Here is a 17,881-nt window from a genome sequence, read left to right on the forward strand (position 1 = left end):
GTATGGAAAAGGTAGGAGTATCTGACCCAGCAATCATGAAAATGAAAATCTGTGACATCCCTTAAGAACGTCACCAGATAATGACACTCAGGGTTGGCCATGACCGTGCAGTCCTCTGCAGCCAGAAACACTCAAAAACTTCATGCTGGAATTCATACCACTCCAACTCTGGATCCCTACCTAGTCCTTGGCCTTGTCTAGATTCCTAAAAAATAAGAGCCGCAAGCCACTCTGTAGGAAATACGGGTGACTTCTAGATTTTTTTTTTTATTGCTACACAATATATTTAGTAATACATTGTGTTTTCAGAAGTGTGCCATTTTATTTTCTTCATTATTTTCAGAATTTGTATTTATTTGAAAGGCAGAGCGGTAGATGTAGAATATCCCAGTACTAAGAGGCCATCTAGCATTCTAGCATCTTGTGTACACACAGGATGCCCGTGTGCAATTTGGGCTTCCACACTTGCTATCACGCACTACAAATAACAGAACCATTCTAGACTGCCGTAATGACTACAAGAATGCAAGAGTATGGAAATTTTGGTATTGCAATCAACACCAACATGGCAGCACAAAACCCTAATACTCACAATGAACCTTTTTTGTTATTTAAAACTTCTACAATAATACAAGGATACAAAATTGTCCCAGGAAGTGACACTTTTTTTTCTTTCAGTATCATGTCACCACTGGGAATTTGGACTATGAAAATAATATAAACAACAATATAAAATTCATTATATAAACTTAAAAAATTATACATATATAATTAATATAGATCAATAAATATTAATAATTATTCCACATATAATTAAAATGCATTGGGATAACTTTATTATTATATCTAAAATTTATTTTATTTTTGTTATTACTAAGTACATATCCAATTCAAATGTAGAATACTACCTTCATTAAGAAACTAATTAGGAAATTAATTTATGCACAGTTTTATCAACTTTATTTTGTGGGTCATCAGATAACTTTTCTGTTTTGACTTTCAAAGACCTATTATTCTTAAAACTGGGGTGCTGTAATTAGTACGCCTTTGACAGAAATAGCTCCTCAAACTACTAACATTCTACTAGGTGATAATCTTGTACTATGGGAGTAAATCTCCAGTTCTCAAACATGATTTGTGAATCCATATTGTTGACCTTCCATTCTGAACAAAAGGATGGGAAATTGTAATGTCACCAGTAGTTAAAAAGTGTAACAAATGTCAAAACTTGTTAATTTAGTCAGTAAATCAAACATTAATAAGTAAAAAAAAACAACAAACAACAAACCCACAGAAAAGAACACAACTATATTTTTCATTTAATTAGCTGAAGATTAGGTACTTTAAGACATCATTGTTTATAGTGAATACTTCAGGTGAAAAAGTTCAAATAAATGTAAATTCTAAATTTTGTAATATATGGATATATTTATTCAGTAATGGTAAAAATTAGTTACATCTTCTTAAGATGCAGGTTTATAGCTTTTCAGTTTCCATTACTTAATTGAGCTACCAAAAATATCTTTAATGTGTTTGGTCTTACTAATAAAAAATCTAAAACATTCTACTTCATGAATCATTTCCTCAAAAGTGTACTTAAAATAATTGTCTAGAGAAATGTGCAGGACAATGACCTTATATAATCATCATATTCTCCATGTGGTTTAAGGAGTTAAGTGACCAAGGTTGTTCTTACAGAGGTTCCCAAATAATTTAACTTTCATTAAAATAACTGCTGAAATGACTCCTCCTCTGAGATTTACTAATTTCAGTTTCCTCAGAATTAAAATTCCTCCCCACCATTCAGCATATTCATAAAATCAAAGCAGATCACTTCAATGTCATTTCTTTAAAAAACTCAGATAACTGTCACAAAAAACTAATTTCTACAATTCTGAAAACGAACTCATTACACCCATACTGGAGGAGAGGGAATAAACTACATCCCAAAACACAAAAGTATTTTCTCTAGCAGTTACAAATCTGTAGAGAACTGCAAAGCTGTCCTTGGAGTCTAAAGCCACAAACATACCGCATGGACCGAGGAATGAAAAAGCACTCAAACTACTGCTCTTTGGGTGTAAATACTGCACAGCATGCACAGCTTCAGATGACATTTTAAAGTGAAAACATTACAAGACAGAAATGACTAGGATTAGTAGGAAAGGAAACTGGGATGCCAAGACACAGATGATGGAAATTTATTTATTTATTTATTTATTTATTTATTTATTTAGAGAAGTGGAAAATTCTGAATACTAGAATGATAGAATTGAAACTCTCTAGTTCAAAAGCATGATCTAGCAATTTGGGACCCATAAGAAAATCTGCAATAAAACTGGAGAACCTCAGTTGATAAAAACAAAAGAAACATAGATCTGTCACAACGATCATAATCAAAATGGTTACCAGAAAGCAGTGTGATAGAATTGGGAGAAAATTATTTCCAGAAAGGATAAAGGAATATTAAAGCCTTTGTAAGAAGCAAACTAAGATCTTTGATGGCAAACAAAGTATACTTCTGCTCCTTTAGGATTAATGCATCAGGAAAATAAACACTGAGAAGAAAAAAAAATCTACATAATTATAAATGTACTGTAACAATTGAGAATAAACTAATTATAAATACATATAGGCTGGAAAATACAAGATTTATCTAACCATAGCAAGTGTAATGTGGAAAGAGAAAAAAAATAAAATCTGAAAAATAACAAAAAGAAATGCTTTGAGGGAAAAAAAAGGAAGTACAGATTACTGCATTCTTTTAAAATAACTTTCAAAATGGCCTAAATCAATTCTTCTGTGTTGTCCAGATGCAAAGAACTCAAAAAACAAGAAGCAAGTGAAAATTAATCACTTGAACACTGTCTATCACAGAAAAGTACAAGCATATCTTCAGTAGTATGCTACTGAGTGCAAAGGCAGTCCTTGCACCAACTCAGTGCTCAGATCTCACTCTCACTATTTCAGCTATGGATCTTTTTCTCCTGTCAAACTAAAGCCAAACCTGGACTTTCCAGCCACATCTGCCTCAAAGATCCATGAAGTACCAGTCCCACACCCTCTCTGTCTCTTAAGGTATCAACCAGAGTCCATGGTAAATGTTACAGGATATTTCATGCTTGAGTCTTTTGACTCCTTCACCTCTCAGAGGCTTCTGTGGAGCTAGTCAAAATAAAACTCTGGAAATGTATGTTCTACAGTTCTTCTACATCTCAAACTTCAAAATCTGAGGCTGAAGTATAATTCATAGTTTTTTTAACTTCCATTTATTTAAAAGATAATCATGTTTCTTCTCTTATCACTAAACATTCCCTGTGGTCTTGGTTTTTTATTCTTTTAGAAATTTAAGTATCTTGATGTGCATGAAGACAGATTAAACTTCATAAACTGCTGTCTTTATGTCTTTTTATTTTTTTTTATCCCCTCTTGTAATGCAATTATTAACATAAATATTTTTACAAATTAAAAAATATTTCAAAGTACTTATAAAAGTAGAGGCACTGGACTTTGTTGAAGATACTCAGAAAAGACATCGCTGTTTTCCTTCAGGCCAAATTTTCTTTGCCTCCCAAAAGACAACACGTTTGCAGGAGAAATGACTCGAGATCTTGGCAGCTCTTATGTTTGTTTCTGGGTTTCCAGTGTGTGAGAGGATTTCTCTACAAGATTATAAGGATTGCCATCCTTCCAGAATGTTTCCAATGCCCACCTTTTCATTCTGCAACTCTTGCCTCTTCAGCAAGAATAAGCAACTCATGAACAGTCTTCCGAGTAAAAGGTAAAAGATAGTTCTTTGTTATGGAGCAGTTCTGCTTGCTTTTATTTTAGCAGAGGATCGACCCTTAAAGGCCACCAAAACAGTTACAATGAAACAGATTGGTCTATGTCGCACTGTTGGTTCAAAAATAGGTTCATATGAAGATATTTTAAATAAAAACTAATGCAGAGAGAGAGTAAATTAATCTAGTTATTGCTCTGCACACAATTCTTTTTTGAGATGCCTTATTACCTTACTTATAGGACTATTTACAATTCATCTTCTGGAACAGAAAAAGAGGTAGGATGATTGACTTCATTTGTCTATACAATTTGTACATATCTTTAATGAACAGAGCTAGGCAAACAGCAAAAATATGACTGAACTGTAAAAATAATTAACCTTTTTTCTCATTGTATCAATTTGATATTAATTTTCATTTTGCCTTCAAGCAGGTGAAAAGCAAGGAAATGTTCCAGTGAATGCTTGCATACTTACTTTGAGATTCTTTCTTCCAGTACTGTAGCCCATGAAAGTAAGTGAGGTAACTTCAGGAGTTAACACATATAGATAATGCTTTAAAATTAGCTTCTGCAGTGGCAGGTGAGCGGTGGACTGTCTTCTTGAGTTAGTGACTTTTCTCCCCTTCAAAGTTCAGCTATGTGCCCTGGCTAATGCAGGTACAAAGTGTGAAACCACCGAAGGCAGGGACAGTGTGTGACAGTAGACAGTGCTGTTAGGATGTACCAGAGTGAGGACCTTTCACTGCCCACCATTCACCCCTCCATCAAGTGGTACCTGGGCCCCAGCAGTTAGAGCGATGATGATGCACCTGCACAAGACCAACTGAAATGACTCCTGAATCTTCTCAGTGGTCCTTGCAGACTTACATTCTCACCACTACAATCCACTACTGATTTGAGAAAAATGATGCATTTTGGGGAAACCATGGCCACATATACTTTGTTGTTTTGCCCATAACCCAAAAGGAAATGCAAAAGTAATACAATATATACCTTTGTTAGGCTTTCATTTGCACTAAGAACTCTGCAAGGACTATTTATAAAGTAGAAGTATTAGCAAATATCAGAAGTGATAAATATCCCAACTCAGTGGAACAGAGCTCTGTAGACTAGGATTGTACTTGCGATTCTGCTAGTACTGGCTCTGAGATCTCCTGAGGAAAACTACTACACATTCTGGTATTTACAGAGACCTGACAGATGTGCCATTAAAGAAAAAAATTCTATCTCTGTGGACTTACAGCTATAAAATTATCTATAAGATTATTACTAACAAGTGTCAATAATTTTTATGTGTCACTTTATTTCTTTTAAAAATATTATAAAATCTATTATTTTGTACTGGTATTTCCTATATAGGATGTCCAAGCTTCTGCTTCTCATCTTAAAGCATCACTAGAATCACCAGGCACAATGCTTTTTCATTCCTTTTTCTCAGTTATGTTTCTTGATGCAATGCCAACTGCTGCTCTACGCACTGCTGGCAAGAGTATCTCCTAGTGGTCCATGCTTTAAAGCTAGGAAGCCTACCTAAATTGGGGTAAAGTGCAAAGGTAACACATCCTTTTGTCACAAATGCCAAGGATGTTATCCCCAAGGGATAAGGACTAGCTTGTATGCCTACTGTCTTTGTCTTGTATGCCTACATCATATGAGATGAGCACTCATAGGAGATAGAAAAAGGCTTGATCCCACCTCTTTCAATTAACATTGCATACATCTGTATTCATCTACTCAGAACAGGATTTTTCAGCTAACTTTAACCATCTAGGCAATTGCTGAGAATTCCTTTTTTCCTTTTTGAAAAATACTGCAAAAAGTCTCTTTTTCAATTTTGTAATGTATTATCACAAAAGATGTTTTCGTAGCAAAGATAATTCAATGTACTGTTCTCATTCCCAGTACCCAACCTTTATTTTACCCAGTACCTTTTACCCAGTATTTTGTGCTGCCCCAGGAATCAGAACTCTACTAGTAAAGATTCAGTACACATTCCATCGAAACAAACACTTGTCTTGTAAATAACACTATTTCCTGAAAACAGACTGACTGAAAAACCCCATATGTTTTTTTAATTCCTGAGAGTGACAGAGAAGAAGCCAGACCACCAGACCATTTTAACTTGCTGCTAAAAATATACTCAAGTTGTTTTCAGCTATTCAAAGAATTTGAGTGCTAATTTCAGGTCATATAAAAATCACACAACCAGTACAATTCAGTCAGAATAAAGACGTACTCTAGGTGAAATTTTAGTCTCCTTAGTGCTAGAGATTCCTTTCACAGTCTTCAGCAGAGAGTATCATTCTTGGAACTTGAGTCTCAAGCCTCTTAAAAATAAATTCTGACAGATGATATTTCTTGAAAAGTAAATGGATAAGTTTAAGGGTTTTTTAGCAAATAGTACATAGAGGTATCAGGTTAAGAAGTTGTTTTGCACATAATGTATCAAGCTGTTATAGAAATTGCTGAGTAGAAATTTCCAGAGATCATTAGAGGTTTTTTTGTGCAGGGCCAAAGATAACTTAACCAAAGATGAATATACCCTCACAAACATCTATCTAATTTTTAGAAAAGTAACCTTTTAATGCTCAAGCTGTCGTGAGGAACACTAGTCGTGTAAATGTGGAAATATATACGTATGTGCTAGGAGTACAATTAGACACTAATGCATGCACATACAAATATTTTTTGTTTAAGAAAGAAACACTTAACAATCTCTAAAGATAAACTATTCAGAAGAAGTGACCTACTGTTAGTCCACTGCCAGTCCCAAGTACAGCCATGTTCTAAAATGTTTAGGGTCACAAAACCAGAAACAGGCCTGTATTCCTCTAAATGCTTCTGAACACTCTTAGCACAAAACCATTCTCACTTTTACCAGCTTGTACACCTGATGTTAGTTTTGGTTTAGTCAACAGGAATGCAATCAGCAGCAGGTATTATTACTGAACCTATCTTCAAAACCAGAAAATTTCTACAGTTGAGAGAAGTATGATTCCTATTTAGTTCATTACCAGTTAAGTATGCATTACAAAATCCAGTGAAAACTAACCTAGCAGTTACTGCTCTAATTATACAGTATATAAAAAATATCTGTGAGAATTTGTTTCATTTAATTTTCATGTCAGTCTATGCTTGAAAAGTAAATGAATTATTTATAACTATTTTAAAATACATTTTGTTAAATGTAACATCATGCACTAAAAACATGAAAACAGAAATTTCTTTCTATTTTAGCACTTCAGATGCATTTCTTTGTACAGCGAGAGACACACAGAGCACATAGACAAAGTGAAGGGTTTTTTTTGTCAGCAGCCTTAGTCTCTCACTCATTTGCTGGATGTATTTCACCAGGCTAGCTGATGTCTCTAGGGCAGTCTGAGACTCACACACTGAAAGTTTCATGTATTTTTAAAACTGCAATACCCAGAGGTAGAGGGTGAGGGCTGACAGGCTTCCAAGGCATGAATGTAATGCAAATACAAGTGAGAACTGTTTTCAAAAGCAGGCAGCTAGCAGGATTATATCCCATTCCCCATCTGCAACCTTGAAAAATCATGTAGAATACTTATTAAGACATGAATGTACACCTTTCCCATGTTCTTATTCACTGTATGGGTACCTAAAACACAGTAGAGCTATTAAACAGATAGATGACATCAGCTTCCTTCTTCAAACATACCCTGTTTTTCACTGTATAGTGGAGTATTTTTGTAGATAATTTTGCTTTGCATATTTATGTCGAAACCCTTATATTTGTATATAAAAAATAAAATGTAACAATTACAAATAAACAGGAACTCTTATATTTGTGAGTTGAGATACTTAAATCACACTTTCATAGCAATCTTTTAATAAAGCCAAGGAAAAACACATTTACATCAATGAAGACCTATTTAGAGCAATCTAGAAAAAAAAAATCTAAAAAAATAAAGATTCTTACCCTAAAAAACTCTTTAGTGGAGCCAGAATCTAATGTCCCATAAGCAATTTCTGTTTGCTTGGAAAGATCCTCTGCACTTTCAATGGGAGACACCATCCTCTCAACGGTCAGGAAGGCAGCTAAGTTAGCCGTGTAGGATGAGATTATGATGAGGGTAAAGAACCACCACACACCTCCAACAATGCGCCCCGACAGGGATCTAGTAACAAGTATGAAATGGATTTGTAAAGTGAAATGGAAGTCCTAAAAAGGAACACGTTATCAGTTTTATGCAAACGGTGCATTATAATACAGGGAAGCATTTCAGGCTATCTCAGAGTCCAGCTCTGCATAGTCATCAGATGGGAAATCAAGGTATTCTCCACTGGATCTCCTGGGATTCTGCTGAAATCAGGACTCCAGAGTTTACTTTTGGAAGAACTTAGTGATCCAGTTCTTCAAAGTTTTGACAACCCTTGAAGGAGACTGCTCCCATCATAATGTGCTATATTTAACACAAACATTTTGTTCCCTCTGAAGTGATTTTGTGTGACATTATGATGAGGATCAAACAAAATCAGCAAAACAATGCTTTCAGATAAACCAGTATGCACTTTAAAATCAAGGGCCTTGATTGTTTTCCTAAGACATTCAGACAAAGACTGATTTTCACAAAACAATGGCTTAGGCTGCTGTGCACAATCTGTACTGAAAAACAAATAGCATTATTTGTAAGAAAAACTTGCCCAGGGACTATTTATAGGCTAAAAAGTGCACACGACTTTTGAAAGATACAAGCATTTAACAAACTGAGGACTGGACATGAAACAATCAGTGATAATACAGAAAAACGGTGAAGAAAGTATATTTTTAAAAATAATAAAAATAATCTGATGTTTATAACTGCAGCAGGTGGGCTCTTATGGATCTGTGTTTTGCTTCTCCTGCTCAAGAAGAAAGAAGAAAAGAGAACTCAAGAAAATATACAAAACAGCATAAAGCACACAACTCAACTCAGTAATTTTCAATAACAGAAAACTAATGTAAGAGAAATATTGATATTACATTATTGTCAAACTTGGTACTTTTGTTTTCATGATCCTTTAAAGTTTGAAATTAATTACCACTTTGTTTCCAAATGACATTATAGGAAGCAGTACATAATCTTTGGAGATGTGCTTAATTATTTGGCAGAAATGTGCATGTAGTTAAAAGTCTAGTACTAGGGCACAGCAGTAGCTTAGATATGTCTTCGTGTGTCTCCTCTATTAAGTAAACAAATTAGGAATCACTCACCCAGCCTACTGTACTGTGAATGAGAACACAAACCAATTCTGACATAGAATATACATGGCTATAACTATATATAGATATAAGTACATTTAAAGATTAGTTATGCAAAGTGGATTTAGCAAGCTAGGAACAAAATTAAATAGAATCAATTCTGGACAAATTATTTTTTTTTTTCCTAATAGCTATTGCATAAAATCTCTGTCATAATTCTGTCCTTAAAAGAGGTATTCCATGTCACAACAGACTCACTAATTCACTCTACTACATGAAAATCAAGTTAGATAAAGGTCCAAAATCTGTTATTCAAAGGACCATAGAAAAAAAAGTTATTTCAAGCTCATTCTAAAGTGACATGTATTCTGCAAAAATGCTTCCCATCACCAATGAGAAAACATCACATACTTATTTTGAAATGGAGGTAATAGGAATATAAAATAATTCTAGAAGTAAAATATTGTGTTATAAGTTACACTGAATATATTATATATTCACAAGGTAAAATCTGTTAATGTGTATTTAATAACTGCCAACTTGATGGCACTGTATTGATGACACTCTCTGTAAATTACAATAATTTTTAAATGTCCACGATCTGTGAGCAAAGTTGCCACTGACTTTGTGAAAAAAGACTAAGCTCAATACCAATCCAGAATTTATGCTACCACATGGCATTTTACAAGTAAAATTATTTGGGGCATCATTTGTATTCAAAATTTCCCCAGGCAGCCCATCACCATTAAATGAGTAGTTTCTTTTTTGTTATGTACATCTTGAAAAGTTTCTAAAATGTGCTAGCATGAACCCATACTTTAGAAGCACCTATTTTACTAGACCCTTAAGTACTAAAATAAAATTTTCTGTGCACAATTACATAAATTTGTGCACCATATTTTGTACTTAGAAAGGTATTATCTGGCAAAACATAGAGGACACTCACATCTCAGAAAAGATGAGGAAAACTTTGCTCTAAGTTATGATTATCACATAATATATTATTCTACTCTATTGTTCCTCTACTACCCATGAGGCAACATAGGGACTGCTACTACAGACCATTTCCAGGTGGTCCAGACTTACTCAGCACCACATTCTCTTCCAGAGTCAGGGAATCCTAGTAACTTTTCTACTCTAAAAGTCTTAGAGCATTTTTCATTTGCATTAGAAAAATGATTGCAGTAGTGCAAAATTTAAAATTAATTTCAGATAGGTATTTTGTTGATGCCTGAAGAAAGTCCTTTTTATATTTACTCTGATTCATCTGCAGGCAGTTCAAATTCCACAGTGAAATGTTTTGGTGCAAAACCAGAAACAAGTGTTTTTTAGCCCTTTTCTATTTTTATAATAAACAGATAATATACAAACTAACCACCTTCCTCAAAATTATGGTTTCAATGAAATAAAGTTAAATGGTTCAGTGAAACTACATACTAAATATCCAAAATTGAGTTTCATGCACCTTTTATGATGACCATTTCCTGTCAGTATTCTTGCACTACCTTTCAAACCCTATCAAACAATATATAACAATCATTGTGCTTTCACAGACAGTAAAATAATAATGATAACAAGAAAAAGATCATAATTCTACTACAGCCTTAATTCAATAAAAATAATTTTGTACTAATAGGTGACTTAGCAGGCAACTCCAACTGTGAAGTGTGTAATGAATACAAAAACCCCACAAGAGTGAAACTAACACAACCTCTCATGATATGCAACAATTTGCCCTCTTCACTGTCTCTTGTATACAATTCTTACAGGGTTACGTGCCAAATGCATTGCATCCTTCATCATAAAGGCTGGCATCTCCCACAGTGATATAGCAGCCTTTACAGGGAATTATTTAAGTTTCTCACACAATAAATGCTGTTATTTTTGTGGTAGAACAGATTGAAAACCTGCTGTTGCCTTTTGGGATGCATGACTTAATATAAGAAATGCTCTTCTGGTTTATTTTGACCACCAACCACCGAACTCACTAGAAATTGACCTGTTCCCTGTCTTACTTCAAAATGTTTACAAGAAATGTAATTATACTAAGCAGTTTTAACTAAGTCCTCTGGTTTGTTTTCCTCAAACCCAGTTGCCCTATTTAAATTGTTACTGTATTTCCTTCAAGCAGCAAGCAGCTATTTACCTACTTACTTACCACTTTGCTGAATCAAGCCTAGAACCACTTGTGCACAAGAAAATAGAATATTTAATGAACTGCAAAGGAATTAACTTAAGTGCTTTACAGTTGTCCCTAATAAAGTAGAAGAAGATCCATGAGGAATTAAGTGCTTATAAACTGGACCTTCAGATTCATTTTCATAATTTCCTTTGTGACTTTTTTAAAACTAGGCCATGGAAAAACAGCAGTGTCTTGCAACTATCCACATGAAATTAGAGCCATCACAGGATTTTTATTTCAGTTCGAGGCTCCCTTGGGGAATAAGAGTGTGTTAATAACCATGTTATGATATGTAGTGAGTTTTAGAGGGAAAGTGCTGCCTCTGTATTTCGTGACTAGCATGTTATCCTTTTTTCCCATTACAGTTGTGGTGAACCATATGCACTGTCAACTGTAAAATGGGAATATGCAGCAAAAACACGGTACCCCTCCAAGAAGGCATGGAATGATGTGAACCTTATGCATTTTACAGTCTCTCCATGGTGTATATAACTTCACTTGGCAAATTTATGATCGACATTAAGAAAAACTCGATCAACTACATCCTGACCCTATGTCACAGACAAGTGCTTTCATTTCAAGGACTTCTGTGACTTTAGGGAGGGAAAAATCATTGCCATTAATTTCTCTCCAAGAATGAAAATATATGCACCATGAACCTCTTCTGGCTGAGATGGCTGAGACCAAAAATGCACAAAGTTGAAATGAGTGAGTAACCAACCTTGGCGAAATATCGCATCCTTGCTGCATAAAGGCACCCAGGGAAAACCAGAGACTATTAAATATCCCAAATTCATTAGTTGATTCATTAGTTTGCGTTTCTCTTCCATCTTCAAATTCCTCAGTGTGCCACTCGTATGGGCTAAATCTGCTGACCAGGAATAAAACTACACTGACCCCAATGTAGGCAAAAACAATGCACATCCAGATTTCATATGCTAACGGATCAAGAAATGAAAACACTCCTGGCTTGGACTTCTGAGGCTTCTTGATCATTATTGATATCCCCAGGCTCATAAAGGGCTTTGAGAAGTCAATCACCTCTTCTCTCACCAATGTTATAGTTAATGGAGCTATTGCAATATCGGCTTTCTGTAAAGGAAAAAAAAAAAGAGCAAGTAATAGCTGATGCAATGAACAGGGCAAAACATGGTTTAGTTTCTATGGCATTTCACAAAAAGAAAATAGGACAGTAGAGACACCAGCAACATTTGTTTCACTGAGATCATCCTGTGGAGAATTTTAGAAATTTTTAGGTGAACTCACACTGAAATACATATAGCCATATAGTCGGTGTATTCCAAGTTTTTGTTTTTATATATGCCCTTTTAATAGCATATGGCATTTAAAACTTAAAAAAAGTACTTTGTTTTTCACCTAGTCAGGAGGATGAAATATGCATTCATGTTCCCCTAACTTCATTTGCATTTGAAATGTAATTTAATGTTCTACCTTCAAAATTTTTCATGCCATTAGAGGTTATTAATTCCTATAAAATTAATTAGGTAGCTTTCCTACCCTCTACAGAGAAAACAAAACCAAATCCCACTCCTTCCATTAGTCATCTTTAATAGCTTTATTATAGAAAATTTTCTTACCCCATAAACAAGTTCTCCAACCATCCCATTCCAGATTTTCGTGTCTGCATCCCTTGCCCCATACTTGCCATCCCCAACAATTGTGAGTTTATATTTGAAGCCACAGTGCTTAGCAATTTCTGTAGCTAAGTCCACACAATAGCCCTCATATCGATCATTTCCTTCGAGCATTTCGTGATTTTTCTTCATCATGACATATGGGGACTCCTGCATGGAAAGAACTTGCCTTAGCTACTTGATAGAGACAGGTGCATCAGTTGTACACTTCACAGATTAATATGTTCCCTTTTTACATGTGAAAAAAAAAGAGCAGATACCATCTGAAACATACATGCTATGTATACATTAGTTGTTAATTATTAATGGGACATGTCTTTAACACATTTAAAAGCTGCATTCTCCAGAGTCATACACAAATGAAAATACTTACAGACATAGTGATTCCCAGAAGTATGTTAATAATGACCATGAATGTTAACAGGAGTTATGCATTCAGAGAAGAAAGAGTAAATTCCAAAATCAGTTTCTTTCTCTCATGCAGTTTGGATGGAAGAAGGCAAAGATATTCAGTTCATTTTGTTGCTGTCTTATAGAAGAAAATTATTTTCTATTTCGCAACCACATCTCTCCCTTAGAAAACACTTGAGGCTCTCAAGACTAAATTTTTATTAAATTGCTATACAAACAACAGGTAAGATATCTGTAACTATGCACTAAAGTTCTATCATCAGTAAAATTGGTGATGAGTCATAAGTTGTATTAATGCATTTCCTCTTTGCTCAGTAGCTACAGAACTGTTCTTGCATCCAGAGAAATTCCTATGCTAACCTATGGCTCATCCAAATTGATAAACAAGCTGTGTAATTTACAGAAAAAAAATCTATAATTTTATGCACTTCTATAATAATGTACAATTTAATTTTCTAAACAACTGGAATATAACATTTAACGTTTAATTTTACACTTTACCAATCCATAGCAGCTACAATTCTGAAGCATAAGAACCAAACTTTGCTGTTTGTCAAAATATATTCTCTAAAATGAACACTATGGCTCTGCTTCTCAGAAAGTTCCTCTCCTTTGAAAGCAAGTATTTAATTTTCATTTTCAGGTTTAAAACCCATAATTTTCTAGGATGTTCAATCAAAGACTGTTGATCCTCTACAAATCAAAACCACATACTGAATCCCATACATTTCCCTAATTTCTCAATTTTATTATGTATCACAATAAGTAACAGCACAACCTCAAATAATAAAAAGACAGTATATTTAGACTAACATAATGTCGAGAAATAAATCACTGTAGGACAGATGGTCTTCTGACAAAATAGGAGGTTAATTACCAAAATAGTGGTGACAATAATAGTCTTATTCTCTAGTCCTGAAGATTCGTTTCCAAGAGGGCCATCAAGAGGATTCACAACCATTTTGTCCACTTCACTCCAATATCCAATCTAAAGAGAGTGTATAGGATGCACAGACACCAGTGAATATGAACTTTTCTGGAAAAGTTAAAGCATGTTATTACTATGCCCTTGATTTGTGCTCACAGAGAACTATTTCAGCTATGGATTTACCACTGTTAGAATCTGTATTTATATAGTGAAAGACTACAACAAACAGTAAAAAGATTGAACTAATGGCATTTGTTTATACTACTTTGTCTAGAACAGGTTTTTATTCACATATTTACAGTTCTTAGAATAAATATCACGCATTGTAAAATTGAAATATTCCAGATTAGCAAAACATGAGAAATTGTTTTTCTCTGAAAGATTTGAAATTACAGAAGAAATACTAACACGTCACTAAAAAGCTGTATCCAGCTTTTGTCATTCAAAAGCATATTTCTCCAAATCCTGGTTCACATTTAGCAATTCAGATCAGAAAGCAAAAAGTTTAATCCACAAGACTGAAAGGAAAACACTCTTACGTAGTACTTACCAGAAATAATAATTCATATTTGTTAGAAAGAAATATTACATATGTTTACTTCACTCTGCAAGACCACTGTAGAATACACCTATGAATAAATATTACCACAACTCATGCTTTAATGAATCTAATGTTTCAGTACCTACCTTAACCCATTGCTTAGAATGGTAAAACCTTTAAAGACACTATAGGACAATTCAAATTACCTTTCGAGGACCAGTACTTTTGAGTTCCATGACATTTATTGTAAAATTGATTCTCTTTCCATTCTGATCAAACTTTATATTTCCTGTTAGCCCTTCCACCTGAACCTATAATAGATGAAGATGGAAGTGGTAGAAGAATTAGGTTTGTTTCTTTTTAGAAATGTGTTTTTTATTTCCACAAAGAATTATAAATATTTCAAAAACTTTCACTTTAGGGTCATTTTCATATGCAATATTTCATCTTAGCCAGGTTCCTGAGCACTTCACTTCCACATTATTCCCAGCAAGATCCAGAGAGGTTAGGAGACTAGGTTTTTTTCAAGCATTTATAGAGAACTTTACACATGCACTCATCCCAGCATGCAGTCCAGGGAAGCTACCTGTTTCAATGCCCTTTCTATTTCTACACCATGACCCCAGGGTACAGCTGGGTTTGCAAGACAGTCTCCAGCATTTCCTCTTCTGGAGATCTCAATCCTCTGTTTACGCAAATTACGGAAAGCTTCTGTCATCACTTGAACAGCATCATAGGTCAGAGCAGAGGTATACTGAAAAGAAATGAAAATATTTAATTAAAAACTGTCTTCAGGTTCACTATACCTTCCATTCCACTTGGCAATTCATTGAACACTAGAAAGGACAGTAAGATACATTTGAAATCAGTCAATTTTTTCTTTAGTTACCCTTTGAGGGCCATCTATGAAAATTAATCAAGTGTTCATCAGAATAGCCGCACTGTTTTCAGTGTGAGTTACATTTTTTCTCACTTACAGCTGCGTAGCAGTCCTGTGTGCAGGTTATAGCTGGAAGTCCATGCAGGTGAAAGGGAAAAAAAAAATAATTTTCAGTGTTTAACCTGAGCTAGCCTGTAAAAGTAAGAAGCTGTTCCTCTGATTACATTCTTCATGGCAAAATATTTATTCACAGATCTCAAGACTTCATCTCCTCCCAGATATATACACACAAACCCAAATATCATGTATTTGGACATACATACATGTGTTTAACTTTTCCCCGTTAAATATAAAATTTCAGGGGTAGCTACTTCCAAGTAGCTTCCCTGTCAACACCATGCAAAACAGTTTTGGGGCTGAGATGCCTGGAGCAAGTGGTGCCCCTCAAAGATCAGTAGAGGTGAGGAAGAGCCCTGTGTTCCTAAACTGACATAATATAAGGAGCTTTACAACTTCTCAGACATCAGAGAGGAATCCTGTCATCACATGCATGAGAAACCAGGGCTAAATGGTCAAAAACATTTATCTCCAGTGACTGGAAAATTTTACATCACAGCTAAGTAACTGAACTGAAACCACATGCGCACATACACTGAGGACTTTGTTGGATGGGCTTTTTGAGTCTGGAACACAGCAATTATGCCAAATATAAGAGCCATTTTTGGAAATATGGGCCAGAATATAACTACTTAGAGGCATATGAATGAATGGAATGATCCCTGTGAAGGCTATTAGATGATGAAAATATATAAACTGTAAAGTGGAGAGAAATGATGTATTAGCTCTTTGCTTCAATGGCTCAGACTTTAATGAGAATTTTAATTAGTTAGCTCAAGTCATGCAGAAGGCTCCTGTAATTGTAACAAAAGCAAGGTCCTGAATTGAGATTAATTTCTGTATGTAACTGTTAGACCTTAGAAAAGGAAGAAAAGGAAATTAGAACTCTTTTTTAAAGATCAGTAAGCTCAGTGATTGGTGTCAATCTTCTCAATAAAGTTTTCTCAGTGACTTGTACAGAAATATTTAAAGGGATCAAAACAGCAGAAGAATGAAGTGAAAGAATGGCTGGAGCCACTACTACTTCCTTCTACTGGAACAGCAGTGCTTAAGTGGTGTACATGAATTTGGAGGTGAGGAGAAGAAAGGACCCTGAGTAGCAGTACTTCTTTAAACATTGTGCTTTGCAGTACAGAAACTCTGAGAAACTCTGGACACAGCACTGTCATTAGCCATTGAAAAACTGGGTAGCAGAGAAAGTAAGGGCTTGGGATTAAGTTATAATGCTACCTAATTCAGTTATTCTATGATTCATTGGATCATTGAGATACATTTAATGTATTATCTTAAGAATATTATTTCTATAGTAAATAATTACTGGCCTGAATATTCATAGCTCAATCATATGTGAGGATTATGTAGAGCTTTGCCAATCAATGCTTATCTGTATGTGCATACATGTCATCACATATATAAAATCTACATGTCATCATTTAGATTAAGACAGCTTTAATCTAAGGATCCCAAAATATTTTAAAAGCACTGTTGGAGATGCCATGAAAGCAAACAGTCCATGAATCATTTCTTACTGCTTTATTGTGCATACACTTTCAACTCCTAATAACCTTCATGGGGCTCATTAAAACTATCTACAGCTTCATAAATTGATGTAAAGTTGACAAACTAAACCAAAGTGAACTCATTACCATAAACAAGAAATGACAGACCAATAACCTGCTCATGCAGAGGGGTGTGTGTGTGTCTGCATAATAAATAAAATGGTCATAAGTTAAAGGATGCATTAGCCCTGCCTTGATTCACTTTGTTTTTCTGGAGATTCATTCACATTCTGATTTGCACTATTAAAATAAATGGAAGCACTGTTTGGAACATTATTCTGTGGAAGTGAGATGGGGTCTTAGATCTTACGATTTTATGGTAGTGTAAATCTCCCAACATCATTTCAGTTCCTTTCAATTTTATATGATAAGATCAGCAATTTTACTATAAAATGAAATAGGTACACTTGAGTTCTTACAGCATCCCTTGCATTAATTAAAGCATGGCAAAGAATATGGAAAAAAAATCCTGCAGCTCACAATATTAGAACTAGAATAATAAGCTGATAATATAAATTGTCTAAAGATTTTATGCCATTTGCTATGAAACATGGATTGCACAAATGTCAAGTGAAAATAATTCTAAGTAGATGCCTTAATTGCCAAGCAGAGAAAACAC

The 17,881-nt window shown here is 34.6% G+C and overlaps 1 protein-coding gene across 1 annotated transcript in view; it reads right to left on the reverse strand.

Annotated features, from left to right (window-relative positions):
* GRIA2 (glutamate ionotropic receptor AMPA type subunit 2) overlaps positions 1-17,881 on the reverse strand; it is an 83,047-nt gene that overhangs the window by 5,133 nt on the left and 60,033 nt on the right. The window contains exons 7-12 of the mRNA XM_083862414.1: positions 15,293-15,460; positions 14,913-15,017; positions 14,115-14,225; positions 12,770-12,976; positions 11,893-12,263; positions 7,727-7,925 (exon numbers count right to left, since the gene is read on the reverse strand). Of these exons, the coding sequence (XP_083718540.1) occupies positions 7,727-7,925; positions 11,893-12,263; positions 12,770-12,976; positions 14,115-14,225; positions 14,913-15,017; positions 15,293-15,460 (1,161 nt within the window). The remainder of the gene's footprint in view (positions 1-7,726; positions 7,926-11,892; positions 12,264-12,769; positions 12,977-14,114; positions 14,226-14,912; positions 15,018-15,292; positions 15,461-17,881) is intronic.

Source organism: Zosterops lateralis (genome assembly GCF_965231275.1).
Source record: "Zosterops lateralis genome assembly, chromosome: 5".
Taxonomy (NCBI): Eukaryota; Metazoa; Chordata; class Aves; order Passeriformes; family Zosteropidae; genus Zosterops; species Zosterops lateralis.